This window comes from Ornithodoros turicata, chromosome 5, assembly GCF_037126465.1.
Source record: "Ornithodoros turicata isolate Travis chromosome 5, ASM3712646v1, whole genome shotgun sequence".
Lineage (NCBI taxonomy): Eukaryota > Metazoa > Arthropoda > Arachnida > Ixodida > Argasidae > Ornithodoros > Ornithodoros turicata.
Window position 1 is genome coordinate 32,195,595 of NC_088205.1, and position 27,377 is coordinate 32,222,971.

Consider the following 27,377-nt stretch of genomic DNA (forward strand, 5'->3'; position numbering starts at 1 on the left):
TGAAACTTTGAAACAGCAGCAGGAGTCAAGATCGGGTGATCGCCCAGGGCCCAGCCACTTGAGCCATACACCTTGAGCGACTTGAGCTTGGAAATTTTTCGAAAGATTTTTTTAGTGCTCCATCATTATTGACAAAACTTTCGACGTCGGCACGGCAGCGGGTGGCGGAGCGGAATAGCGGAATAAACGTAAACCATCTTGGGGGTGGCGGTAACTAAAGTATACGTGGTTGGAGTATAAGTGGGAGCCTTTTATTCACGACGTGTCATCCGACTTCCTGAGAAGATGGTCTCTAAGATGAACTAGAAAGTCTGTTTAGCCCATCACAGAATGGTTAGTGATGGTTAGCGTCGCACTATCTTCTCGCGCGGACGTACGGAAAAAGCGAACAACCATCGTATGGGAGCGCGATTCATGCTCTTTTCTTTTTCTTACCCGTTTTGTGTCATTGTAAGCTTGTTTTATGTCTTCACTGGCCATTGGAATGGTTTAGCAAACACCGTTCTGTGAAAATTTTATGCACTTTAGGATATCCACAGTTTGGTGGATTGGAAGTACCATCACAAATCTATCAAACGGACATCGGAGGTGCACGAAACCGCACGAAACGCTGGGCAGCTGTGCTGTGCCTGATTTCTCGTAACGGATGTGCGGCACTGGGAACTGTGCGACTGTAACCTGTATGGACGGTTTGTTGCATGGTTACGAATGATTATATTGGTATCTGCCGAACAGTAGATCATACACAGAAAACAAAACAGGTAAGCTGTACTCGTCTTCAGCAGAGCTGTATGCAAGCTGTGTTCGCGTGACATGCAACCATAGCTTGCAATTTCATGGCATATTATTGCTTGTAACTAGTGCTATATGGTACAGTAGTTTAGGTTTTGATCCCTTGTTGTATGTGTATATTTTCATGCTGCATATTATCGTGCCTTCGATCGCTCCAGGCGGTTCGATTCAGTGTCAGCCACAGGGTCGTTAATGCAATTGGTTGTTGCAGATAGCTCTGCCGTTAGTCCACTGATCTGCGTATTTCTTAGTAGTTCACGTTCCAGACTACTTCTAGCACGCACGGACCACTGTCAGCGCGTAACAATTACCGATTTTCTTTGCCCATGTACCTTGCGTGCCTTTTGTGCTTGCCTACTGGATACCTGTAGCGAAAGTGGGAAGCATTGATAGGGCATTGTCACACACACAATCCATTTAGTTCGTCGTTTGGATGGGTAAAACTAGAATCGGTAAGTAATGATTATGAACTTAGCGAACTAAGCACATAAATAATTGAGCCGACCTAAGCCTCTACGCTCTGTAGGCCGTAACATGTTAAGGTAACACTAGCAGTCCTGACTAAATAATCGCTCACTACAAGACGAAATTTAATGTGAAAAACCTGTGGTGTTGAAATCCAGGCAACCAGCCCTTCAGAGGATAGTAATACCCAAAACTACAACCCTAAGAATGTGGCACAAAGGGGACACACAGGGCTGAACCTTATTAGAAGTGATCAGGGATCCTAGGATTCAATTTGTAGTGAAAAAAACGCAGAAAATGTGGATCTTGAGTTTGGTCTTAGAAAAACATGAATCTGACATTTCAAAGTGGAACTTCACAAACTTTATTTTTGGGGTGCCGAAAGACCTCAATTTTGTTTCTCCTCCTGCACGAAAACGGTGCTACACACTTTGCCATGAGTCTGAGACCATTCTTTCGCTACGCTTTCTGGTAGCTCGTAACAGCCGATCATAACCAAACCCTTCTGCAGAAGCAAAAACGGTCAGTACTTTTTTCAGGGAGGTCCTCGTTCAGCAAGCTCGCATGATATCTGGAATTGCGATGCCCATGCCTCAAGGCCCAGTTCTCAGTGTCGGCTGACGTAGAGCAGAGATTCGGCAAATTAGGAACTTTCTCCTGTTCCCAACGGCAGGACCTTAAAGGGACGGTCGCATCCGGAAACCCATCTATGAAACTGATACCACTGTGTGCGGCATCGGCCAACAGTCTACCTGGCTAATTTTTTTTGTTCCAGAAGTGCTTAGATATTAACTAAACGGATTTTAAAGATCAGCGCTGCCTCCGCAGCTGCAGATGATCCGGCGGCGTGAAGTCACTCTGTAAGTTGAAGGCGTGAGAGGGCGGCGCGCGGAGGAGATAAGGCGCCGTCGAGATGCCCCATAACTCTATGAGACACGTGCACGGCCGCTGCATTCCTTTTCTTAAAGGCGTCTCATTTGGCCGGTTACAGAATGACGTTTTCCCGTTTTTTTTTGTTTTTTTTATTATTGTCCAGTTTTTCCAGAGAGGGAATTCCGGCATACCCTCAGTATCCGTCGTCTGCTTTTGTCATGTATTCCGTCGAATAACAGTGAAACTACACCAGTATTTCTCATGGAATTTTCGATACTGTAGTAAGTGGTCCGCGAGGAATTAAGTGACACTATAGTTTGGAAATCAACTGGAACGGATGCGACCGTCCCTTTAAGGAAGAAAATATAGACGTGTAGATCTAGCCCTAATTTAATTGTTGCATTGTAGAGAAGTTACATTTCTACACGAATTACACGAATGCAACATTTTAGTGCTTCTTAGAGAGGTGTGTCACTTTGTGGCGCAAGTAACGGTATGCACGAAGCCTGAAAATACATAACCACGTTGGACATGACCAAACGTTTGTCATATTTGAGTGTTACTGTTTGTACGTTCAATGTTATAGTAGGGATTTGCGGCCGCGAGGTTTCTATGCCAGTGTAAGTAATATGTGTAATTTTTGATGTGGAGAAAAAGTTTGCAATAGTTTAGCACTGAAAATTTGGATATTTTTGCTGTAGAAAGCTAGGATCCCCGCAAATGACACAACATTAAAACACAAGGGGGAGGGGAGGGAGAGAGAGGACTGTGACCTGTACAAGCAAGAGAAGCTTTGCTAATGACACTTCCAGAACTGCAAAGCTCCTTCGACTCCATCAAAATCCTATTGAAGTCATCTGGCTCTTTGTGTATCACGATGGACACGTTTCAAATGGGGACACTTTTAGTATAAAACTCTTTTGCTTGGCAATATCTGAATGGGAAGCCCTTGCAGTGCCTTTTTTATAGGCTGAACATTGGCAGAACGCGGAAGGAGATACAGGAAAACGCACAACAGACACGGACGGCATTTGTGTCTGTTGTATGTTTTCCCCTGTCTCCCTTTGCATTCTTCCACAATGTTCAGCACTAACCAATACACACTATATCTCCTAGCGCTACTTTTTTTACAGGGTTTCACATAGCCTCAAGGCACATTCAACTGTTCTTTTTTTTTTTTTTTTTGTCTTTTAATGGTTTTAGACCTGATCGGTTAATGCCTTGGGACGTTCCTGCTTAGGGACTGCTTTGGGACATTCCAATTTGGCAAATCTTGCATTGCAATTTGCATAAACAAATGTCTCTGAGAGTATACTGCCAATGCGAGGTGGTGCGATTCCCGTTAAAAATTTGGAATATGGAATGTGTTCATAGTCATACGCAAAAAGCCAGACGTCTCAAGAGGATTTTGAGGGAATCGAAGATGATTTGCATCTCTGGGAACGTCATTAACAAAGCTGCCCTTGCTTGCACATGTAGGTTGAAAGCTGTCCTTAACACCTCTCTTCCCCATTGAATACATATGTTTTGTAATGAAGTTCCAGTTCTGTTCGAGATTCTTGTCATGTGTGTCCTGCCAACTCGCTTGGATTCCTCGCCATTTTATAAGAGTGTAGTACGGTATGGGTGGCTGGAGCAGAAATGGTGATAGTAATACTTCAATAGCTGATGAGCACGCAGGATGCCATTAATAAGCTTATGAGAGCCTGGCATAATCCAAGTTGCACCATGGTCTGTTGAGCTATAATATACAGGAAAACATTGCTTGTAAATGCATTTAGGTGGATCGCAGTCCCGCAGGGCATGGATTTGCATTACCTCGCCTGAAAATAATACCCCCTTTGTTGCTGCATTAACCCACAGCGTTAACTGATAGCAGATTACATAGCGTGTCAAAGTGTCAAACCTGAATCACAAACAGAAGTAAGCCACCATATTTGGCTGAGCTGCGCTGGTAATGTGCCAGTCATTTTGATCCATGGGAATACAGCGCAAAAAACGCAGACAAGAGAGAAGCACAGGACAGAGCGCGGACTTGTCCGCATTTTTCATGCTGTATTCTAATGGATGCATTATACCAACGTGCCTAGATCAACACACTTGTCATTTTGATACTGAACTCAGTCAGCTAGATGAAAATTCTGGGTTGTCATTCAGGTTAACAATTCACTCAGACCTCCCGCAAGCTATGGCGTTTGTGTTATGCTCTGCTTGCCGCTGAACATTTTACCCTTGAACCTAGAGGGTACCCATTATTGAAATACTAAAAACATTGTAGTGTGGCAATAAATCACATTATCTTGCCCTAATTTTTTTTGCAGAAAATTGTCGCATGGACAGAAGTGACAGTAGGAGACACCAGAGTGCCAGTGGACGGTGAGTTAGTCAGCAAGGTGTACTGATTAAAGCCATGCTCCCCAATTTGTCACCTTTAAGATGGTACACATTGTTTGCAGTGAATCGTGATACAGATATATTTAAAAGTCTGCATGTATATGTTGCACCATCAGATGCACCTGGGGCAGTGATACATAACCCGTGAAAGCAACAACTACAGCACAGGAATGCCTTTTTATTTGGAATGCCCTATCTATTTGCATTTCAAAAAGACCAATGTGAAGCTGTGTAGTTTTCGCAAGCCTTCGCTGGAGGAGTGTGGTAATCTGTTCTTTCGTGTTCTCCCATTTTCATGCTCAGTCACAAATGACGCAATGGATGGCTTCCGTTCCTTTTGCGTTGTGTCAAGCTAACAGCATCTTTAATTCAGCGAATAAGAAATTTTTGAACTTTAGTAGCAGTAGTCACAAATGGAAATGTGAACACTCATCCAGCTCAGTGTGGTATGCAGCTTGGTGGTACAAGTAGTAGACCAGTCTACACTCGCAACATGTTCAACTCAAGCTTGATGTCGGCCAAGCTTGATGTCGGCCAAGCCACTAGTTGGCCTCACAGTCAAAGACCCATCATCTGAAAGTTGAAAATTACAATGCCAAATTGTTGGCACACTACATTAAATGACCAGGGCCTTTGACCCTGCTGGCATAAGCACTGTGAACATTTTGGTAGAAAGACGTTACTTTTGGGTCAGTACAGCAAGGAAGAAAAGCCACGCTATGCAATGTACATACCAGTGTGCTAATTGAACGAAGGCCGGAGCAGAAAAAGCAGCTAATTTGTTCCTGTCAAATGTGGCAGAAAGCAGTGCCTTTGTACCCACATCTCAGGAATCACTAGTTGGACCATGTTCTACTGAACTCTGAGTCCTCATACACATGGATCATTCTGGACCAGTCGAGGTGTAAATGCGGTTAGCCATTCTGCGAGGGGTATCCAGAAAGTAAGTTCTGATTGGCTATTAAAAAAGCACGAAAACTGTTATTCAAAACATTTTTCTATTGTCACTGGGGTTCACATGACTATTTCTACACGGTTTCCACCATTATTGAGGCACTTGTCGTAGTGGGTCATCAGTTTTTACATCCCCGTGTCGGACAGTGATGTTGCCTGTTGTGAAACTAACATATAGTGAGCTAATCCATCATATCATGGCTTCCTTCACATCGTTTTCGTCCTGTTTCATCCTGTTTGAGAAAACTGCGGTCACAACAAGAACATTTTTTGTCATATATTTTCGCAAACATTGCAAGAAACTTTCCCGCGGGTATGCCTTTTCAGAAATCTGGTCAGAGAAATGGGACCAGACACACTCGTACTTCTCCCTGCCATTTGCTGTCAAACAGATTGGCAGAACGAACTGTTTGCAGCATTAAGGAAGCTCTCAAGATTTTGATGGATGGCAACCTGACTCCAAGCCAACTGTATCAGCTCGGGAGGACACCGCCTGCTACACATAAAGAAAAGCTCCCTCAGAGTTTAAACCTCATAATAAGCTGGGTGTAATTGAGACTGATGTCTTTAAAATGAAGATTCATAGAGGGATGTGGACTACTTCATGTAACCCCATTCACTTGTGTAAATGCGCAAACAATTTGATCAACTACGATGGCTGCTGGACGTTGCTTGCCAAACTCCGGGAGTAGGCGGCTCTGGCTGGAATAGAGGAGGCCCAAAGTTCAGTCACTTGTTGCCTTGACCAAGCATGCACTTCTTATGATGGATACCACGCTACATATACCAGAGAATGGGACATCCTTAGCTACTGGACCACTCATTCAGATACAGCTTGATTTTCAGGTTAGCTTTTGCGCCATTAAGCACCAAATGGTCATCACATCATCATCGTCATCAGATTCGGCTGGGTGCAACCACAGGTTGCTTCTCAGGATCCACAGAGGTCATTTTTACCCACTACAAAAAGTCGTAAACTCGTTCCAGCTGTGGCTGCTTTTGGGTGTGGGTCGTAACGTACTCCGCACTGCTTCCCACTCACCCTCTACTAAACACCTTTCTGTGCACGATTTTTTATTAGAACCACTTTCCTGGCTGCACGACATCAATTTTGTCGACTGGGAAACTTACGAGTACATTTTTAAAACTTATTTTAGAATAATGTTTATTAATGTGCCACTTTAGGCTGCCATTTTACCCATGCTTGTGAATAAACCTCTGTAGTGTTTGGTACATTGGGATTAAATAACTAAAGGGAAACCGGAACACTTTCTTCCTTTACAGTTTGTTACGATAGGGCATGTAGCCAAGTTGTTCAAGCCCCTGACACTGCACAAGCCAACCTGAAATGTTCTCTTCACGCAAAGTCTTTTGAGATCGAGCTCAAGGGATCGGCCATAAACCACCACACGATAGAAAAGAGATCTGCTTGCACTGTTGATATCACTGGCCCATTAAGAAGTGCATCCTGTTGCCTTCATTCTGGCTCAGGTGTTGTCATGCTCTCTTAATGTAGCAATGGGATTGGAACTTGACGAGTAAATTTTGTATGTGCTGGGTAACTACATCGTCCTCGTCATCAGATGCAGGCTGATGTTGATGTGCAACACATCAGCATGTGCGTTTTTGCTGCGATACTTTTGGGGCTTTACCTCGTCAACATTAAACTGGTTCAGCTCGTACCTGCCTGAGTTTACTTCACTTACAGATAACAAACATACTCCAGCGATGCCTTGATGTTTTTTTATCTGAGGCGTTCCTAACTCAACATCGCAATTTTTTTACCTTTCACGATACCAAAGTTTGCTCGAGGCCCTTAATACTGCCATCCAGTAGGAGTGGAATAGCCATGCCTATGATGGGAAAAACAAGGGGTCTACGAGGAACAGAAACACCTCTACCAATAACATTGTGTAAATTCATCCACTGTATAACTACACGTTGGAAAAGAAGTGCTTCAAGGTGACCAGATTTGTGGTGCATTTGCAGGGCAGGCACAGATGTTCGACGTCGACCACTAAGCTCTTCCAGGGGAACGAGCCCTCGTGCAAAACGTCCTCACCTTAGAGATCAGTCTGGCTCAGAGTCTCACATACCGGCTGACACACGTGAGTACATTCTCCTCATTATAAGTTTTGTACTCCGACAGAGGGCCTTTCAGGAGGAGGATCGCATTAGTGACACACATACCATGCAAGCTTTTCTTTAAAATGAAATAATTGCAAGCTATCAACCGCTGCACATGCAAAATTGGAATTGCAGTGCGGGCACTGATTCCACATTCCCTCGGTGTGGGAAAGGAAGTGCGTTCATTGTCGGTTCAAGTTCAGGTCATCAGTCTCGCGCTCAGCAGGGGAACTTCATGAAACACCTGATATACCAGTCTCCAGTAGCTGACCTCTGACCAAAAGGGGGTAAAAGAGTAAGACGAACTGCAACATTCCTCGGAGGCCATGCCAAAGTCAGTAAATGCCAAGTACTCTGGCCATTATACGTTTTCGTGTAAGCGAATCAGAATGACGCTGTATGTGGAACGTTGTTTCGAGTGCTTTGTATCCGGATAGGGATAATGAACTCTGGATAACTGGATAAAAAACCAATGGTAGCAAGTTCGTTCCTGATCACACAGTCTGGACAGCGAGTTTTCCGGTTAACTGAGTTATTGATAAGCCAGACGTGACTGTATAGCTTAGTTGTGCTGATGACTTGCATGGCTGTGAGAAGGAATTAATGTGAATTAATATTTCTATCCTGTTTTCTAGAAGCAGTCTCCAGCGACAGTTCAGCACGTCCTGATCCGCAGAGCAGCATGAATAACGACGAATGTGTGATGGTATCGCCTCGTTCCTCGAGATTTCTCTTTGCAGGATCGAGGGATCGTTCCAGGTGAGATCTTCTTTTATTATCCTCCTGCTTTTATCTGTCCTTATCTGTCTGTCTGTTTATATTCATTTATTCCTGGGTTTGTAGTCGTACTGATTCTTGTGCACAACACATTTGTCCCACTTTTTGACGATGCTGATGTTGGTGTATTTAATTTTGTCATCCGCCTTGTGCAATGAGGTGAGGTGAGAGCCTTGTGAATGAGGTGAGGTGAACTTGTCTCGCAGCCAGAGAACGTCAAGAAAACGGTGCTCGGAAAGAGGCCACACCACAGCACTATTTGTTATCTGATGCTGAGAACTGTATGGAGTTTCTTGTCGCATGGTACTTGTGTGCAAGGAGCAAACTTGCTGGTGGAACAAAACCATTCTCCCTGTCTATGCATTATAGCTTTGGGCCCAGATGTCGCAACTCCTTTAATTGTAATCCCTCCATGTTGTGACCCTATACAGCATTCAGGAAATCACTTTTGAAGTGTATCCAAAGAAGCAATACTATCATCAATGCACTGCTGGAGGATGTTCATAGTAATGTACAAAGGAACAGCACATGTCCCTTATGCTCTTCCACACATATTAGTGTGTCAGCGACAAGCGTTTGGCACGTGTCGACCGCAACCCCGTGCTATATGTGTATCAACGAATGCATACTGCATGCACTACGTTTGGTCAGAGGAGCATGTAAGCCCCTACTGCATAATGCTGCACAAGGCTGCTTTCCATTGCCGATCATTACTGCATAATATTGAAAATTATCTGCTGAGCAGAGTCTTTTCATCACAAACCTTTGCCAACATATGACATGTTAGTTGCACACTTCTGCAGTATTCAACTGCAAGAATTGCACAAAAGCGGCATCTTGGAGAGCCTTTACTGCGTGATGGACTGCGTTTTGTTGGTTCTGTGAGATCATGCTCCTAGCGATGTGCTGCGAGGACCCTAAATGCGGTAGAGAAGTACTAACGTAGATTTTGTAGTGAGTGAGCTGCTCTTTATTTGTGTTCTGCCACTCTGGGTCACACCTCTCCCCACCTTCTGCCATAAGAGGTAAAGGAAAATTCTTCTCTCCTCAAGGGCTCATCGCAGGAATGGGTCAGGTCGCATGGGCCGTGAAAGAAGATGGCGTACTTCCCCTATCGTGGTTCTAGATGATGACAGTGACGAGGATGCAGTGGTCGTGGAGGCCACAACTCCTCCCGCAGGCCCTTCCTTTCCACGGCATCTAAGACGCAGTAACAGGTATTGCATTATGGATTTATTGTCTATTTATTTATTTATTGGGGTACATCTACACTCAAAGATTGGGAATCCAGTCTGCCATGCAAACCCCACCATAGAATTCTATATTAACTATTACACTGCACTGCTGATTGTGTGCATGTCTTGCTGGTAAGCGAGCCTTTATTCCCACACAGTTTGAAAAGTAAACTATTGCAGCATGTGAAAGGTGTACTTGCAGTTTGTGTTTGCCTTCCAAAAATCAAGACAAGATGTCGTAATTTGTCTGAACAAAGCAGTTTTGCTCACACTGAGGCACACATGAAATGGCCATGCTGTAACATCTTAGAAGGACATTTGTGACTGGTGCACAAGTCACCCACCAGTGGTCAGCACCCAGTTTTGAATAAGTGGTTCTTCAAAGTCATGCGTACACCACCACACAAGTAATTTTGCTGCAGTGATATCCAGGATTTAAAATCCTCTAAAATTTAAGATCCTCGATTTAAAAAATGCTGCAGAAACATGTCTTTATCCTGTAGAGTGCACTGTTGAAATTCTGAGTCAGCAACTCCAGATTGGTGTAACCCATAGAAATCGTAAGGAGGGTGGCTAGAAGAAAAGCTGGGAGAAAGAGTAATGAGGGATTTGCCATGAGGGACTGTGTCCATTTCCGTAAGGAACGGACATTGTACTGTTTAAACCTTCTGTTGCGACATGAGAGAATGGCGCACATAGCTTGCGGTTGATACAGTTTGTAACATGCTAGGCTTACCGTATCTATCATGGTGGCTCGCTTGTTGAAGTGTTCTTCTTCACCTCCTTGGTTTCTAGTTATCATGAGAGTCCTATGGCGTAACCAGACCTCTTTCCAAGATAGCGTAGTAAACAATACAGCCACACTATGGTGAAATGAAAAAAGTTTTGTTAATGCAGACTGGGATAAGAGGGCAATGGATGCATTCTGAAGGTCCCATGTTGTGCTTCCCATGCTCTTGCATAGTATTGAAGGCATGCATTGCCAGGGAGCCCACAACAGTAATAGCCAATACCCAAATTCAATAACAGCTGATTATTTTCATATCTGTTTCCAATAATGGAGGAGCATGGTATGTGCTTCTTTTGCCGTTGGTAATATCCACTAGCTAGCCTGCATTTATGCCATTTTATCAGTACAGTTCAATCGCTTTAATCTGAACTCGAAGGGGACAAAAAGATTTGTTCGAGTAAAGTGGAGTTCAAATAAAACGGAGCTGCTCCGAATGAGGGCTTGGTGCGTTGGCTGCACATACTAGCTGTGTTGGAGATGCGTCATGGCTAGCTAGGCATTGCTGCATGTTCACGGTTGCACAATGCCGGAAATATAAGGGGCTCGTTCATTTCAAAATAGTTTTTTGTAGGCAAGCGTCAAAGCACAGAGGACAGAAAATAATCTCTTATATACGCTCTGGCATTCGTTTCACCAGCTGTGACTCAATGAACATCGTTTGTGATGTTAATCCCAACAAGCCAGCTGGGCAATGTCGCTCGAATAAACTGTTGTGCATGTTCATGTGTTCATACTGCTGAGCATTCTCCCCAATTGAAATACACGTAACTTTGACGGGACCCGAGTGCCAGTTCGGACTAAGAGATTTTGAATAATTGTACAGTATACCGCTCGAGTCCCTGTTCCCTGTTTGTAACACTGCCTCTAGAGCTGATATGAAGAGATGTAGGGCATACAGTCTTTGTGCTTATCTCCTGCTTTTAGAATGATGTGAAATATTCCACATACCACAAAACTCAAGCCCTGAAAAGCAGTTTCCTTTGTCTTCGTGGACAAAGTTGCTCATCATATTTAACTGTATGACTTTTTTTTTTTTTTTTTTCGTGTTAGCGCCGCGAAGCAACTGGGCTATGAGCGGCGTACAAACGTGAACAGGCGGAGAGAGGACAGCAGGAAGGAGTGAGGGGGGGTTAGTATGCGTCCTGGGCCCGCTTCAGGGGGTACTGTGCTGACATTCGTTTGGAAGGTCTGCCGGAAAACCCAGGGAAAGCCTGGAACAGCACAGCCGGTGCAGGGATTTGAACCTGCGTTACCTCCCAGTCTCGCCGTGGAAAGCGATCATCCTAACCACTATGCCATAGGAGCTGGTTTGACTGTTCTGATGTAAAATAAAATTGAGGTGTATGTGTGTTCATTTTGGTTTCTGGGCAGATGCAAACGTTTAACCTCTCGATGCTGCATAGTGTTGCGCTGTCATCCAGGACACGGCAAACGTGCCCTCCCTCAGGCCTGGTGGACATCACGTTGGACAGCAGCCCCGGTGTGCTGCGACAGGCTGGCATACCACAAGAAGGGAGGAGGCATCAGCAGGAGCGCAGAGCACCTCCACTGCCACCATTGCGCAGAACCACGCAGGCCTCGTCTGCACTAGTGCCAATGGGACGGCCGACCGTCCCTAGGCGCCGGTCGGGCTCCTACCCCAGACGTAAGGAATTCCATACCTTTGCTGCATTTCATCATCAAGTTGTGATAGCAGTTTGCCTTTTCTTTTTTTTTTTGCTTCCACGGAGCGACATTGTATAACAAAGGAGACCCAGAAATGTGTGACTGTGCATGTCAGTCATAAATTATTGAGTGCATTACAGTGATGTATAGTAAATGAACTAATGATCATACTGGGTTGTACCAAAACACCATTCGTCATTGTAAGCAGCAGGCCTTTCTGATTCGACCACTAACTGTGTAGGGAAGCCGTAAGCGCAGATAAATGGTTTGCAGCATGGAAATTGAAGCAGACACGACTTTGGCACATCCACGTCTGCCCTTGTGGGAATATTGTTAGTCGTCCTGTTCTTGCATCAATAATTTTCTGGTAATTACCTGGAAGAGAAGTCCTTAAACGTTGCACGTGATACCAAGCAGTGATGTCACAGGCGTGATTGGACCCCTCCTTTCAGTATCATAGGTGCTTTTTTACAACAGCTGTTCAGTTGACCATGCAACCAATCCGGAGGTGAAATGTCCTTCTTCGCCTTCGTCAGTACATGCTGCTTTGGTGCTTTGGCACGATGACAATGCACTTGTTGAAAGTGACACAACATGCTGCCAAGACGTTTTCGGTATAGCAATTTAAAAAAAAGAATTAGAAAAGCTGTACCAGAATGCAGGAGTCCTCCAGTAATATGTCGTAAGGAACAACCACCCCTATGCCAGAGCAAAATGCACATGTGAACACCATTGTGAACAATGCTGTCAGGTCTCTGGGTGTTATAACGCGATTTACTTGTGGCTTCACTGACCCTCGGTGCTTGTTAGTGCTGTATATGAGCCATGTCAGGAGCAGGCTCGAACATTGCAGTATTGTTTGGAACCGTTTGACTAAAACGCAGTCAGACCAAATTGAACGTGTACAACGTAAGCTGGTCACTACTGTTTATGACAGATATATTGGTAGGAGGTTATACTATGACTATGAGCGCATTCTTGATTATATAGGACTTCCGTTATTGTCGTGTCGAAGACGATGTATTGATTTGCGATTTTTGGAAAAACTAATTAACGGTGAAATCGACTGTCCCATGTTGTTATCATCTGTTAATTTTCTGTGTACAACAAGGACAAGGGCACGAAATTTGTTCTACATTAGTCATTCAAACGTTGCTTCTCCTTTGTCTCGGTTATTGAAAGTGTATAATGACTATGGTTCTGATCGTGCGACATTTTGATAGTATATCTTTCTCTTAATTTAGTTATCTCGGAATCTTTAATTAGCGAGCATTATGCATCTGTAGTTCCCTGTTGTATATAGAGTATGTATTGTGTTTCGTGCACCACACTAAAGGCCGAGGCTGTTTGTGGGCACTTTAAATAAAATCAATCAATCAATCAATCAATCAATCAAAATGGGTCAGATCATCGACAGTCTGCGACGGTTGTCCGAGTGCGCTGCAACGAGAGTGGAAAATGTGACATTGCCGGAAAGCTCTTGTGGAGGCTGATCTTGCAGGTGTTCTTCTCATACTCATCTTCCGCATTTTGGAATTACTCAGCAAAAATTTAAACCGTTGCAAATACATTTTCGCATGACGGTGGTGAACCGGGCAAGTTGGTATGGATCCATCGTAGTAAACTAGCACTGTAATGAGGACTGACAGGGGAGCAGACAAACATTGTGCTAGACTTCCAACAACAGAAAATTTATTGACACCGAAACATGTTCCTTTTATAAATACCTCCGTTGTAATCTTCCACATGTCACATTCCAGTCTACACATCAAATCCCTTTGTCCTACTTCTCCAGAAACATTACCTCTTTATCAAATAACGTAATGGATGCCTGGCTGACGCATAGTGACCCCCTTTTTCTTATTCGAAAGGCTTCTATAATCTCTCTCGTGCGCTGATCCGCTGAACGAACCTTAACCACTGTTTTACGAAATTGTGGAGTGCAACCGCACTTACTGCAGTGGACGCCCTAATGGCCTGTTGGGGTTCCTCTCAAGGTGGCAGCGTGTTCTCTCAGCCTTACATTAAGGCATCGACCCATTTGTCCAATGTATGATTTTCCACGTGACAGCGGGATGTCATAGATCACATTACTTTTGCATTCCGCATGGAGTGGAAGTATGGAATTCCGAGTGGAAGTATCATCCATCGTGTCAGTGGACCATCACCCAAAAGTGTGCGCAAATCAGACAAAAGCACAGCAGTAACTTTGTTAGCACTGACGGCGTTGTGAAAACTGCGTGGTAAGCTAAAAGCAATTGCCGCGGCCGCTGAGACGCGCGAGCCAGATACCTGTGCGCGAATTACGCGATTTTTAATTTTATTATTGTCCTTTTCGTGCCAAACTAGGGGTACGCAAATTATGTGATGGCGCAAAATATGCGAGTAAATACGGTACTTACTATTTTTCCAGTACTTAGCATCCTAATTCCTTAGCCCCCATTCCTGGATAATTTGCTTATTTTGACTGTCTTATATGATTTCTGCAGTCCTTGAGCTTGCTTTGTATATGAATCTTTGCGTGCAGTTGGAAATCGGGCTCAAGGCAGCCGTGCAGTTGAGCGACAAATTGCCGAAGACGAACAACTGGCCCGCAGACTCCAGGAGAGAGAGATGGGTGAACGACATGCCACGTCCCATCCCATTCATGAGGTCCTGCAGTTGCTCGACTCTTCGAGTGACGACGATGATGACAGTGATGACAGCATGTTTATGTTCGGCTATCCTTTTGGAACAAGCCGCATAACTCACCGTGGACGCTCTTCTGCACCCTCACTCTTTCCTGTTGTGTCACTTGTGAGTACATCTTTCCTGTACCCATTTGCAGTGCGGTTGCAAAGCGAGGAAAGAAACGCCAGCGTAGCAGTCAATGAAGAAGCCTCGGATTGGCAGCTTCTGTACCTCTAGTGCACAACCACTGTTTTACTGGACACTGTCGTCATCACTGGCAATGTCTTTGAATGGTCAGGGATCGTTTACAGCAAAGGGGGTAACAGATGCATAGAGAATCAGCACTGAGAATGACACCACTGCAGGAGTCTCCGCCAATGAGGCAGCGCATGAGAGGTCACGTGACTACAACTGCCAGTGAGAACGGCCATAGATCTGGCGCCTCTGACGTTAGAGGGTGATGCGAGAGGGTGTTCAAAAGTCTGTTTATCAGCAACTATAACACGTAGAAAAATAATTTTTTCGTTCAGTACTCGACAGTCCAGTTCAATGTGTTCGTCATGTAATGAACCACATTTATCAAAGTGTCATGCCCCCTGTTAATGGGGTGCTAATCAGTCATACAAGGTGCTTCTTTTTTTATGCACCGCATTGCCAGCGTTGAACCAGCGTGCCTACCAACCTGGAAAACTGGGAATTAAAAGCACATTTTGATGCGACTTTAAGAGTCAGGGGATTGTCAAGGAATTTACCAAAAAGCAGCTGAAGTCTGGGGGGAAAATGGCACGTAAGTGCTGTGGCGACACACAGCAAATCATAAGTGCCGATCAGTGGTTGAGCGGCCACGCCGCAGCAACGTTGCCGCAAGTAGCAGTTTGCCAGTACGACGAGCTCAGAGGCAAGAAAGTAGGGCAGCGTCAATAATGCTTAATTAATGATCTGTTTATGATGGATTTATTATGAATAAATGATCTGTTACTTCATAAATGATCTGTTTATCTGTATCGAAGTGTAGCAGCAGGCACCAAGTTCCCTTTTGTTTTGGTCGGGAAAATCGCTTGAGATTGTCAGTGGAAACCTGGAAAAGTCAGGGAATTTGAAGGCTGCAATTTGGTAGACACCCAGTGAACATTTTCCAAAAGATTATTGGTGCAGAAAGATACACAATATTCACTGCACTCCTCCATGCTCATGCCCCACCCTGCGATGCCCTGCCAACAACGGTCACATTTCAATCAGTTTATTTACCCTGAGAAACACTGTGGAGGGCGTTACATTGGAAAAGCAGGTGTCAGGTGCATAACAAACAACACACAAAAGAGAGAGAGATACATTGATTCAAGATAAGTACACTTTTAGAAAAAAAAGTAAGCTAGCATAGATGAAGCGTACACAAGGGCTACGGCACGCAAAGAGCAAAATAGCAGAAATTGAGTGAGTTTTTAATGAAATCTTAAGTGATGTCTAATATGGAGTTGCGGAAGCTGCGAGGGTCAGTGATGGTTGCAATATTAAATGGGAGGTTGTTCCATACGGGGGTGTTTTAGGAAAGAATGAATTTTGGAAGGAGTAGGTGCTACACTTAAAACGAGCCAACCCGAATTCACGATCGAGCATTCATTATGCCATGGCACTCAATCAGTCGGTCAAAGTATGAGATGCTTATACATTAATTGTCACAGTATCTGGAAGTGAGGTAAATTCGAAGCATCTTTCCAGTTTAGACCCCGGAAGTAACAAGTTCAAACTGTACCAGAAGTCTGCAATGTTCCATTTCACCCGTGCACTACGTTTTTAGCACTGTATTTCCATGAGGTCACCGCGATGTTCCCACAACCAGTCCACCCACACGCTGGAGCTTGCCTCAAGAGGGCCCTGTCTTTGGCTGGGAGTCCAGAATGTCAATGATCTCTAGTGCCTGGGGTGCAGCGTTGCTACACGTGTGACTTACGCGAAATTTCAATCCTGTTTACGAACGCTGTGCATTTCTGTCAATTTTTGAAGATCTGCTGTGCCTCCACAAGTTTTGATGACGCAACGAGTGAGTGACGTAATCATAAGCCCACAAACTGCAATGATGTCATGTTCTGGAGAGGGCATTCGTCTCCTAGCAGCGACACCGGCGTCCGGGGAGGGGTGCAAAGAAGTGACGTGAGGCTGATCGAAAGAGGGGAAGATGGGAGAGATGTCTTCTCCCTCCTTTGTGTGTTCTCCAAGGTCGGAGCGGTCGGATTTATGTCACGTGGGGCTCCGCTACCGGAGTGCAAAAAATGAGCCCCCGGAAGACTCGAAGGGCAACAACGTTGCCAGATGAGAGCCGGGCGCTCTGTCGGAGCATAACATGACGTCACAGTTCTCAAAAATTTAAATTAAATTTCTCTAGCTTTCGTGTCACGTAGAGCCAAAATATTTTGCAGGAATCTAAAGTGAGGCAGGAAGATTTCAGTAACATAACTTTGGTGGGATTCTGAAGACACGAGATTTAGTCCGTAGTGGTACTTTAAAGCAGCTTGGATCATTACTGAGTCAACACTAGCATGGATGGAAAAACCCAACCACTGGCCCCTGTGACTAAGATGAACAACTTTCATTGTTGAAGTGCGTTATTCGAGTGGAGAAGTGGGCTTCTGTGAAATGCATCAAAGGGGATTAGAGGATAGAAAGTTGAGGTACCTATATGGTTGCGTTTGAGTGTGTAGAAACTTTTCATTCTCTCTAATTTAGCATAGACACGTAGTAAATAAGTACGCACAAGTGAATTACTCGAGTAAACAATGGAATCCATTCATGCGATTCGTTGTATTGTACTAAATTGTTGCTGGTGCGCAAAACATTTAACTACAGTCGTCTTAATAAAGTTGTTACAGTCGCTGGACACTATTTGGTAGTACACGAATTTAATAAGCTGGCAATCAAATCGATACTGTGATATGCTGTACCAATTTTGGTTTTCTTTTCTGTATTGTCAGACAAGAAAAATTTTCCTGAGAGTTTGCAAATGTCACCCAGGGTGTAAATATCAGGCTTAACCAAACATTGTTTTATTTGAAGGGTAAATGCAGGGAAAAAATAAGGGTTAGACCCGAACATGTCTAGTCATAAATGACAAACAGTTTGCACATATTGATGCCATGTAATAATGCAGAGCATTCTGATTCGCATTGTGCTCCTTTGCTATTCCATCCTGTGCAAAAATGACTTTGTCACATTTATTGTAACCCTGTATGGTTTCAGCTGGATACCCTGCAAGCACCCTTAATCAGTCACTTGGAGTTCTTCGACAGTGACAGTGAAGATGACGACGCGTACGAGCACTTGGTGCAGCTTGGAGAAGCTCTCGGGGAGGTTGTGCCTCAGGGACTGACAGCATTGCAAATTGCGCAGCTGCCCACGCGTCGTGTCGTAGGCTCAGACCTGGCATCAGACAAACGTACCTGCCACATATGCCTGGAGGACTTCAAGCGTAACAATATTGTGCGCACCCTTCCCTGCCTCCATGAGTACCACAAGGGCTGCCTCGACAAGTGGCTCAAGGTTAGGTCTTAAATCGTTATCATTGTGGTTTGGATATACGATGAATAGGTCCGAGTGCGGGTAGGTTAATTCATGCCTGCACCACACCCGCAGATGTGCCACTCGCAACCCGTGGTGTGTGATGGGGTGTACCCGCAGACGCGCTGGCGCTTGTGTCGCGTTAAGTGTGTGTTCAGGGGTGCCTACTTAATGCACCCATTGTTGTGGAGTCTCAGCTGGGTACTGTTGGGGACACGGTTGTCTAAAATCTCCAGCCCGTAGCGGAGCAATCCCCTATCGGCGATGTCGAGCACGAAGGAACTATACCAATACCCTCCCCGAGGGGAGGCCGCGCTGAACTGCTCTTTCTAGCAGACAATGCTGAGAATGCGATGGTACTCTCTCCCGACAGGTGGTGCTGCGTGGCCTTACCTCGGAGACTGTAATGGTATAGTTGCTTCGTGCGCGACATTGCCGATAGGGGACTGCTCGGCCACGGGCTGGAGATTTTAGACAACCGTGTCTCCAACAGTACATGAGTACTTGATAGGGATGCACTAGAGAAATGTACTGTAAGTACAGTACAAAGTACACAATTTGAAACATACTTACAGTAAGGTACAAGTACTCAGAAGTGTACTTGAAGTAGTACCTGAGTACTTGGTACTTGAAGTACTCCCCGTCACTGCATGTCGCATATGGCACAGATGTGATGCCCAGGCAAGGTGGCCAAAAGTCTGCACGTTGTTCTTGAGCATGTTGTGCTCGCAGTTATGCTTGCTAGGATGATTACTGTAGTGATCGAATTTCTCATTTGTGGCTGTGGCGTACTGCACAACAAATAACATGCACAAGAACAATTATCCTAGCTGACCAGCAGTGCATGCAAAGGTCTTTGACGTGCACTCGCTCTAGAAACTCTTCAACTCCTTCATTGCCAAAGTAGCACCAGGCCATCTGTGTAGCAGATTAATTTTCCCAATGCTGATGCTATGTCGCACCTAGATCAATTACTTGCCACATTAGCGCTCTCTACATGGCACATACGGTTATAGCGCACTTCCCTCTCCTCCCCAGTGTGGTTTCAAGCATTGTGTACACCATTCATGTGTAGTTCATTACCACTGCGCCTGCATGTAAATGTTAAATCCGTTGAAATTTGAGGAAGAATGCTAATTTGAAGTAATGTACGTCGCTAGCCGTCGGCCAGAACGTTCTGTGACAGCCGATTATCATAGCAGAGGACACAAATCGTTGTCATCACACTTTTGCTATTGCGTGCACATATGAACATTCACATATGTTCCAATTATTGCTCAAATTGAATTCTTCAAAATTTATGCTATAAATTGCCACAGTCAAACCTCGTTACAGCGAACTCGCTTACTACAAATTATCGGTTATTGCGAAGTTCTATTTCAGTTTGGTTGGTCACACCTTATTCCTATGGCAATTTTATTTTTATAGCGAACTAAGCTTCCCCTCCGTCGGTGGAATTAGTCAAACTCCTTTATAGCGAACACCCTTTTAACGAAAATACCACTACAGCAAATTTTTTTGCGGTCCCCCTGGAGCCCTATAGGTCCAATAATGGACATCCTTTTTAACGAAAATACCTTTACTGCAAATTTTTTTTGCTGTCCCCTGAGTTTCGTTGTAAAGGAGTTTGACTGTATTGGTTAACACAAAGTGTCTCAGCTTGACCTCCAAATTCTGCTGCCCTTCCGATGTTTGTGACACGGCAGACAGTGTACCTTCCCCGCAAGTTGTTGCGTGGATTAGCTTTCGGAGCGAAAAGGCAGCAAGGGTGACCCCAATAAACTAGGGAAGTCTCTGTTGGCTGCGCACTCCTAACCTTTCTCTGTCACTCCCTCCCTCACACTGGAGCCCTTCACTTTACTTGTACATGTTTCCCATAACGTCCTGCCTGTTTGTCCACATGCTTTTGGTTTATCGTCGGATCTACACAGCAATGTCTCGAAAGCGGAAGGCTTTATCAGCTTTATGCTTGGACATGAAAATGGATATTCTAAGGGACATCTGCCGCGGCATGACGAAACAAGAATGCTGCTGCGAAGTATGGGATTGTAGGATTAACGGGAGCAACTCCAACCAGATGTTTGGATACGCTTGAACGTAAAGGACATGAGGACATTACGTTGGCTGATTTTGTATCAGCCGTTGTTGTGGCACTCGAACTGACTGATGTGGAAATCATAGCCTGTTTAACAAGCCGAACATCGTGGTTAGGGATTATGACGACACCGTGGAAGACTGAAAAGACGCGGAGAAGCCTGTCTCAACAAAACTGGAAATGCTTAACATGGTTCACGCGTTTAAGGACATGTTGACGCTCCTGATGGTGTCTTCGAGAGAACTGTGAGGCCTTTCATTGCATTGATAAGGTCGAAGGCATCATTGTGCATAATATGGTCGCCATGAAGCAGCAAAAAATCTGCGCAATAAATAAACGTGTATGGAGTGACCTTACTGTGTCTTGGTTTCGTCATGTCAGTTGCCGTTACGGCTGGCATCATATTCCGAAGTTGGTAAGCAGGGTTTACAGTTTTTTGTATCGTACTGTTACAACGAAAATAGGATATAAAGAACAGTTTTGTAATTCCCACAACACTTCGCTATAACAAGGTTTGACTGTATTTTATTACTCTTAGACACATTATCCCATTTTTCACGTACTGTAAAAGTATAAATTTTTGCGAGGACTTAATTTTCGCAATTTCGTGATCAAACTTTTTTTTTTGCGAAATTAAGGTTCCGCGAAATATAGGTAGCGGGGATGAAAAAATATGGGCACTGGAATTCAAGACGATATGAGTTCCACAAAGACAGATCGACTTACTTGACGACCTTTATTCTCACACTTTGTTCTTGTCAAACATTTCTATAATTAAAACACCACTTCAATATCAGTACTAGTTTATTTGCATAGTATATCACTTGGCATTGCAGATACTTTCTTTCTGCCATTTGAACAGGTTTTTAACTTCTTCCAAGATTGGTCTTTTAAGCACATTGTAGTCTTATGGTTTATTTTATGCCCTTTGATGCTTTAATTGTACACATTCATCTTAACTGAATCCCTATACTTTTAACTAGTACTTTCCTTACCATTGTCTTGGCACATTATGGCCTACGTTGCTCGTACTCCAGGAAAGCCTGAATCATCATCATCATCATCATCATCAGATACTTGCTTTCGCAAAACCAGCACGTATGTCATTGTTACGGGATTTGAGTTGACGGTGAGCCTCTATAAGCCAGCTGGCGTGTAGAGGCTGGCTAATTCTCGTTGTTTACTGTCGGCAGTGTCATGATCCCGTGATTCCGCTTCCATCCGGTTCCACACGAATTCGCAAAATTAAGGTCCCACGAAATATTCCCGAAACGCGCCCCCACACGATTCTGCCACCATTCTGGGCAACTTAGCAAGCACCAGTATGGTAAGTAAGTAAACTGATATTGGCACAAGTTTTCTGTGGGAGTAACGTGAAGCTTTCAGGCCTAGTGTAATACTCTACATGGAGGCCTAGGTCACACAGACATGACTATGTCATGCCAGGATGAAGGGCCGGAACTCTCTTGTTGCACCACCATAAGCAGGTCATCAGTATCGCTCATAGCTGCTTTTTCAGGGCATTTTTGTAAATTTTATTGTGTGCATGTCCAAAAAGATCACAAGAGCTTTCAGGGAAGAGCTCCAGTGGGCTGGATCTGACCATGGACCACACAATTTTGACAAAGTGACAAAGTGTGGTTTCTTGTCGAAAAGGAAGGAACAATAGATGATATGCAAAACCCAGCGCCCTTCTGTAGTGCGCACGGAAGCCTCCGGAATTCCGCCATGTCTGAGGCTCCCTCCCTGACCAGAGTCATACACACGACTCACGTTCAGCTGTTCTATCGCGTGTCTTGCCTCACACATATGCTGTTTCACTATGTTATTCACATGGTGAGACAAGGGGTTCATAAGGGAATGCAAGCAAGGTAAAAGGGCTTCTGGATTCCTTGTTGCATTAGACCACGGTCATTTTGATTTTTGGGGAGAGAATTTTGTTAACCTAGTGCAAAGCTGCTCTTTTAGTGCCATGCTGTAACATATTTAGACAGTTCTGTACAGTCCATTTAAGAACTATTTAGTGCACTGTATACAGCATAAACATTTGGTATAAAATAAAAGCTTAGTACGATTGCGGCAAGTATCGATGGTCAATTATCCTAAGACTATCTATGTTTCTGGACACTATCGATGACTTATCAATAGTTTTGCATCTACGTTTTCCCTTGGTAGTTTTCTCTCTGGCTTCTTCTTCAATGGAAGACTGATGGCACAGCAAATTTATAGAGGTCTCGTCTTCCATTTGGCATGTTTGGGACAAGGTCAGTCTCTTTGAGGTGCCGTGAACACACCTGTGCTGTGTCAGCATTGAACTTTTCTCTTGATGGCTAGCAGTCATTTCTGTCTCAGGGAAGCTGTTGAATGTGACTGTAAGGCGAGCATGAAGTGTCCTCGCACTAAACGATTGAAACAGTCAGAGTGCACAGTCTGAGGGGGACTATTTTCCTTGTAAATAACGAAAACTCAGATTCACAAATCTGAGAAAGACCACATTTGATGCCAGTGCGTAATGCTGAGTATCACAGCGTGAAGGGAATTGCCTCAATTCGATTTCTACACGTCTACCTGAGTATCACAGCGGATCTCATAGCAACAACTGCAATCGTACTAAGCTTTTATTTTGTACCAAACGTTTCTGCTGTATGAAGTGCACTAACAAGTTCTCAAATGAGCTGTACTAAACTATATAAATTTCTCCTGGGATGGGATAACAAAGCATCGTTGCACTAGGTTCACGTAATTTTCTTGACCAACCTATGTCAATGCGCTCAATGCTTTCAATGCAATAAGGAATACAGACAGTTGAAGTTGAAGGTCAGCCCGAAGAATGCCTGAAGGTAGAATGCCGGCTGCATTCTACATCCAATGAAAGGACAAAGCATGCTCCTTGTTCTGGAAAAAGTTGCAGTAAAGTTTGAGCAATAACGCTCAAGTGATAGCGCTCGGAATCCGTTGTAGCGCTTTCTGGAATCTTTCTCCTGTTTTTTTCCTGAATTTTTGTGCACTACATACACCAGCTAAGTGATAAAGAACCGAGGAGTACCAAGCCTTCGGTCATGAGAAAAATTGCTGCGTCAAGTAGGGAGCCTATTCCAAAGAGTCATAGCGTTGCAAAGTTGAACAACAACAACAACACACACAAAAAAGAAAAAAAAAACAGTGACATAGCACCCATTCAGTCATCGGGACTGAGAATGGAACGGTGTAAAGTCCCGTGGTCAGGCTTGTTTTTCTGTCTGCACTGAGTAATATTTTTTCTGCGAAAATATGACCGGCTGCCATTTGTCGGTTAGAAATGAAACTACCCCTGCACATAAGTGGCTCAGTCTGCTGCATAGGGGTGGTTTCATTTTAAATCGAACAACGTATGAAAGTCGTATTTTTTAATTCGCCCAGAAAAAATATATGTTAGAGGACAGTTCAAACAACGCAAATCGCGCCACGTGTGATGCTCGTGCGTGTAGTAGTTCCCGCATAGGAGAGGGGGAAAGCCGGAGGCTGCTTGGGCGCGCTTTCTTCTGGACCGACTTTGACGGGATCTAGCAACGCTGACTTTATGCCTAGGAGCTGGAGGATTTTTGTGATTATAGGCTGCACAATAGACACTGTCGGCAGCCACCCACAGAACTCTGAGAGCCACAGATTTTCTGTTAAAAAATGCCAAACTTGGCGTAAACGTTCAAAAAGGCAGGACTTTGTTACCAATTTTCTTCATGACGGAACGTCTGAGAACATCGAGCTTAGTGCCATTCGATAGGACGTTGAAAGAGATTTCGTGCTGTATAAAATTCATTTTTCTCAGCCCAGTTGTTTCTGCGTTATTAGCTTGAGAATCACACATGGTAGGCGAAAATTGCCAATGTTGCATCTCAATTTTCTCAAAAATGCCATCTTCGATTTCCTTGATTATTTTTCAAAAGGTGGCGTCATGTCTCTACTTTAGACGCCAAGTGAGACAATCTTTTATTTTTGCCTGAGAGACGCGCAGCGATTTTTTTTTGTCAGGCAGGGTGCACGAGGCTGCGGCCTTGCGCGCCCCACCCACGAGGACGCGACCTTCAACCTCTTCTTTGCTACATGTGTCCCGCTGACGGAGAAATCAATGACCACACTGCGTGAGCTTGTTGTAGTGTCCCCGGAGCATCACTTTACGTTTACCCAATGCTCTCTCAGTTCCGTCAGGCTCAGTTACCTGTGCGCCCTTGACGAGAAGCCCCAGTTCGACGAACATACCGACAAAGCAGTGAGAAGAAACGAAGCGCCTCGTAGAGATCTTTATCCACTGGTAACATCTTAGCTTTTGTTTCAGGTTGCCGCCAGTCCCCCAGGCAGTGTGAAAGGCACATCCTTTTCATTGGTAAAAGAACGAAAACCGAAAGTTTCGAAAAACGTAAAATGTGCCCATTGCGAGACGCCTGCAGGTGGTGGCTGCCACAATTGGATTAGCATCATCCGATAGCTTTAGACATGACCTTTCACATGATATAAAGTGACTGGGTTCAAGCGCATTCCTTGTCCGCCAAGTATCGCAAAACCACGAGTGGTACGCGAAAATTTTGCATGTTCGATCTTAATTATTTCTAAAAAGCCGGAATATTTTTCACGATTTATTCCACAGGGGCAGAATTATGCCGGTACTTTGCGCTGCTGGTAAAATACCTTTTCTCTTTTTGATTGAGACGTAGGTCTACCTTTCCGCGGAGCGATTTTTCCAGACAAAGGCGCTCTTCGTATGTTTACGAGCGCGTTTTGCTTCGTAGTCTTTGCTTTGTAATTCAATGCCCAGATGTTGCATTATGTACTTATTTTGCACTTATGGTACGTATGTTTATTTTTTCCTTTGGAGACGCAGGGCAATACTTTCGTGGGCGACTTGAACTTGCTATTACGCACTTTCATGGGAGTCGCACGCACGTGCGCATATTCACTATTCTCCCGCACATGTGCTTGAGCCTCCACATACGCACGCTATGAGGCTGTCGTGCGAGTTAATATTAAGAAGGCAGAACTACGGCCACATGGGGACAGAAAGTTACAACATCTGAGAATACAAACTTGTGGTCGCGTGGTTGCAGTCGCCTCTTAGCTTGGGCGCAATAAGTGATAGTTCCGAAGGTGTGCATGCTCTCTTTAATTAGTTTTATGCTCCGTAGCGTTATTTCGGAACCACGACGAGTGGTACAAAACCCGTAAGACCGCTGTGATGACAGTTGCTGCTCTCAAGTGTAACACGTTAGCCCTCACCGAGATGTGTCAGTGTCACCGTGGGAATCCAAATTTCCGACAGAACAACGCACAACTAAAATCCCTCGTTTCCGGTAGCCGTAGGTACCTTAAACCCTCGGTGTGGTCTTCAGTACTCCTTCTGGCATCCATGCGCTTGAACCCATTCACTTTATATCATGTGAAAGGACATGTGTAAAGCTATCGGATGATGCGAATCCAATGGTGGCAGCCACCACCTGCAGGGGTCTCGCAATGGGCACATTTTACGTTTTTCGAAACTTCCGTTTTTCGTTCTTTTACCAATGAAAAGGATGTGACTTTCACACTTCCTGGGGGACTGGCGGCAACCTGAAACAAAAGTTAAGATGTTACCCGTGGATAAAGATCTCTACGAAGCGCTTCGTTTCTTCTCACTGCTTTGTCGGCATGTTCGTCGAACTGGGGATTCTCGTCAAGGGCGCACAGACAACTCATGTACTCTCCCACGGTTTGAATGAGCCTGACGGAACTGGGAGGCCATTGGGTAAACGTTAAGTGATGCTCTGGGGACACTACAACAAGCTCACGCAGTGTGGTCATTGATTTCTCCGTCAGCGGGACACTTGTAGCAAAGAAGAGGTTGAAGGTCTCGTGCTCGTGAGTGGGGCGCGCAAGGCCGCAGCCTCGTGCACCTTGCCTGACAAAAAAAATCGCTGCGCATCTCTCAGGCAAAAATAAAAGATTGTCTCACTTGGCGCCTAAAGTAGAGACATGACGCCACCTTTTGAAAAATAATCAAGGAAATCGAAGATGGCATTTTTGAGAAAACTGAGATGCAACATTGGCAATTTTCGCCTACCATGTGTGATTCTCAAGCTAATAACACAGAAACAACTGGGCTGAGAAAAATGAGCTCTATACAGCACGAAAGCTCTTTCAATGTCCTATCGAATGGCACTAAGCTCGATGTTCTCAGAGGTTCCGTCATGAAGCAAATTGGTAACAAAGTTTGGCCTTTTTGAACGTTTACGCCAAGTTTGGTATTTTTTAACAGAAAATCTGTGGCTCTCAGAGTTCTGTGGGTGACTGTCGACAGTGTCTATGGTGCAGCCTATAATCACAAAAAACCTCCAGTTCGTAGACATAAAATTAGCGGTGCTAGATCCCGCCAAAGTCGGTCCAGAAGAAAGCGTGCTCAAGCAGCATCAGACTTTCCCCCTCTCCTACGCGGAAAATACGACACGCACGAGCGTCGCACGTGGCGCAATTTGCGTCGTTTGAGCTGTCCTCTAACATATATTTTTTCTGGGCGAATTAAAAAATACGACTTTCACACGTTGTTCGATTTAAAATGAAACTACCCATAGTTCTTACCACTGTGTGTGTGTCAAGAGTGCCAACTATCGTGTGGCTAACTAACCTTGTGTGGTCACATTTCTATTTCTTCTAGCGCAACAGCACATGTCCTCTCTGCCGCAAAGAAGCTTTGGAGTGAATCGTACGTTTTGGAAACTCCGAGCTCAACATTCAACTCTTTGTCACAAGACCAGTAACACTGATGTGTACTAAGACTTCAGTTTCTAGTTTGAAGAATTGTGTTCATCATAATAAAGTGCCTGGGCAAAAGTTGCTTAGGATGCGTACATTCGAAATGAGTGCCACAAGCTTTTCATTTTTCCTTCGCTATTTTTGCCACTATTAGTAGGCACTAATTTGCAGGAAAAGAATATTTTCACTAGAGTCAGTTTACATCCGACTTCAGCAAGGAAGGCAGGTGCAT

At 44.5% G+C, this 27,377-nt stretch overlaps 1 protein-coding gene across 4 annotated transcripts; it reads left to right on the top strand.

The window, feature by feature from the left end:
* Window positions 1–89: 89 nt before the first annotated feature.
* LOC135394306 (E3 ubiquitin-protein ligase RLIM-like) lies at window positions 90–27,249 on the top strand. 4 transcript variants are annotated; one of them, XM_064624994.1, is made up of 9 exons: window positions 90–333; window positions 4,452–4,506; window positions 7,468–7,586; window positions 8,241–8,364; window positions 9,435–9,599; window positions 11,811–12,052; window positions 14,600–14,868; window positions 17,977–18,276; window positions 27,048–27,249. In XM_064624994.1, the coding sequence occupies exons 2-9, from the start codon at window positions 4,463–4,465 to the stop codon at window positions 27,090–27,092; spliced, it is 1,308 nt and encodes a 435-aa protein (XP_064481064.1). In that variant the 5' UTR covers window positions 90–333; window positions 4,452–4,462; the 3' UTR covers window positions 27,093–27,249. The 4 variants fall into 4 exon arrangements, with proteins under 4 accessions (XP_064481064.1, XP_064481065.1, XP_064481062.1 ...); XM_064624995.1 differs by lacking the exon at window positions 90–333 and adding an exon at window positions 362–761 and having other exon boundaries at window positions 8,244–8,364; XM_064624992.1 differs by lacking the exon at window positions 90–333 and adding an exon at window positions 365–761.
* The last annotated feature ends 128 nt before the right edge of the window (window positions 27,250–27,377 follow it).

What these genes read in the sequence shown, in the direction of transcription:
- LOC135394306 (XM_064624994.1), top strand. Translation starts at nt 4,463, where the DNA reads ATGGACAGAAGTGACAGTAGGAGACACCAGAGTGCCAGTGGACG. An exon ending in CATCTAAGACGCAGTAACAG is followed by an intron (nt 9,600 to 11,810) that starts GTATTGCATTAT and finishes GATGCTGCATAG; the next exon opens with TGTTGCGCTGTCATCCAGGA. An exon ending in GTCGGGCTCCTACCCCAGAC is followed by an intron (nt 12,053 to 14,599) that starts GTAAGGAATTCC and finishes CTTTGCGTGCAG; the next exon opens with TTGGAAATCGGGCTCAAGGC.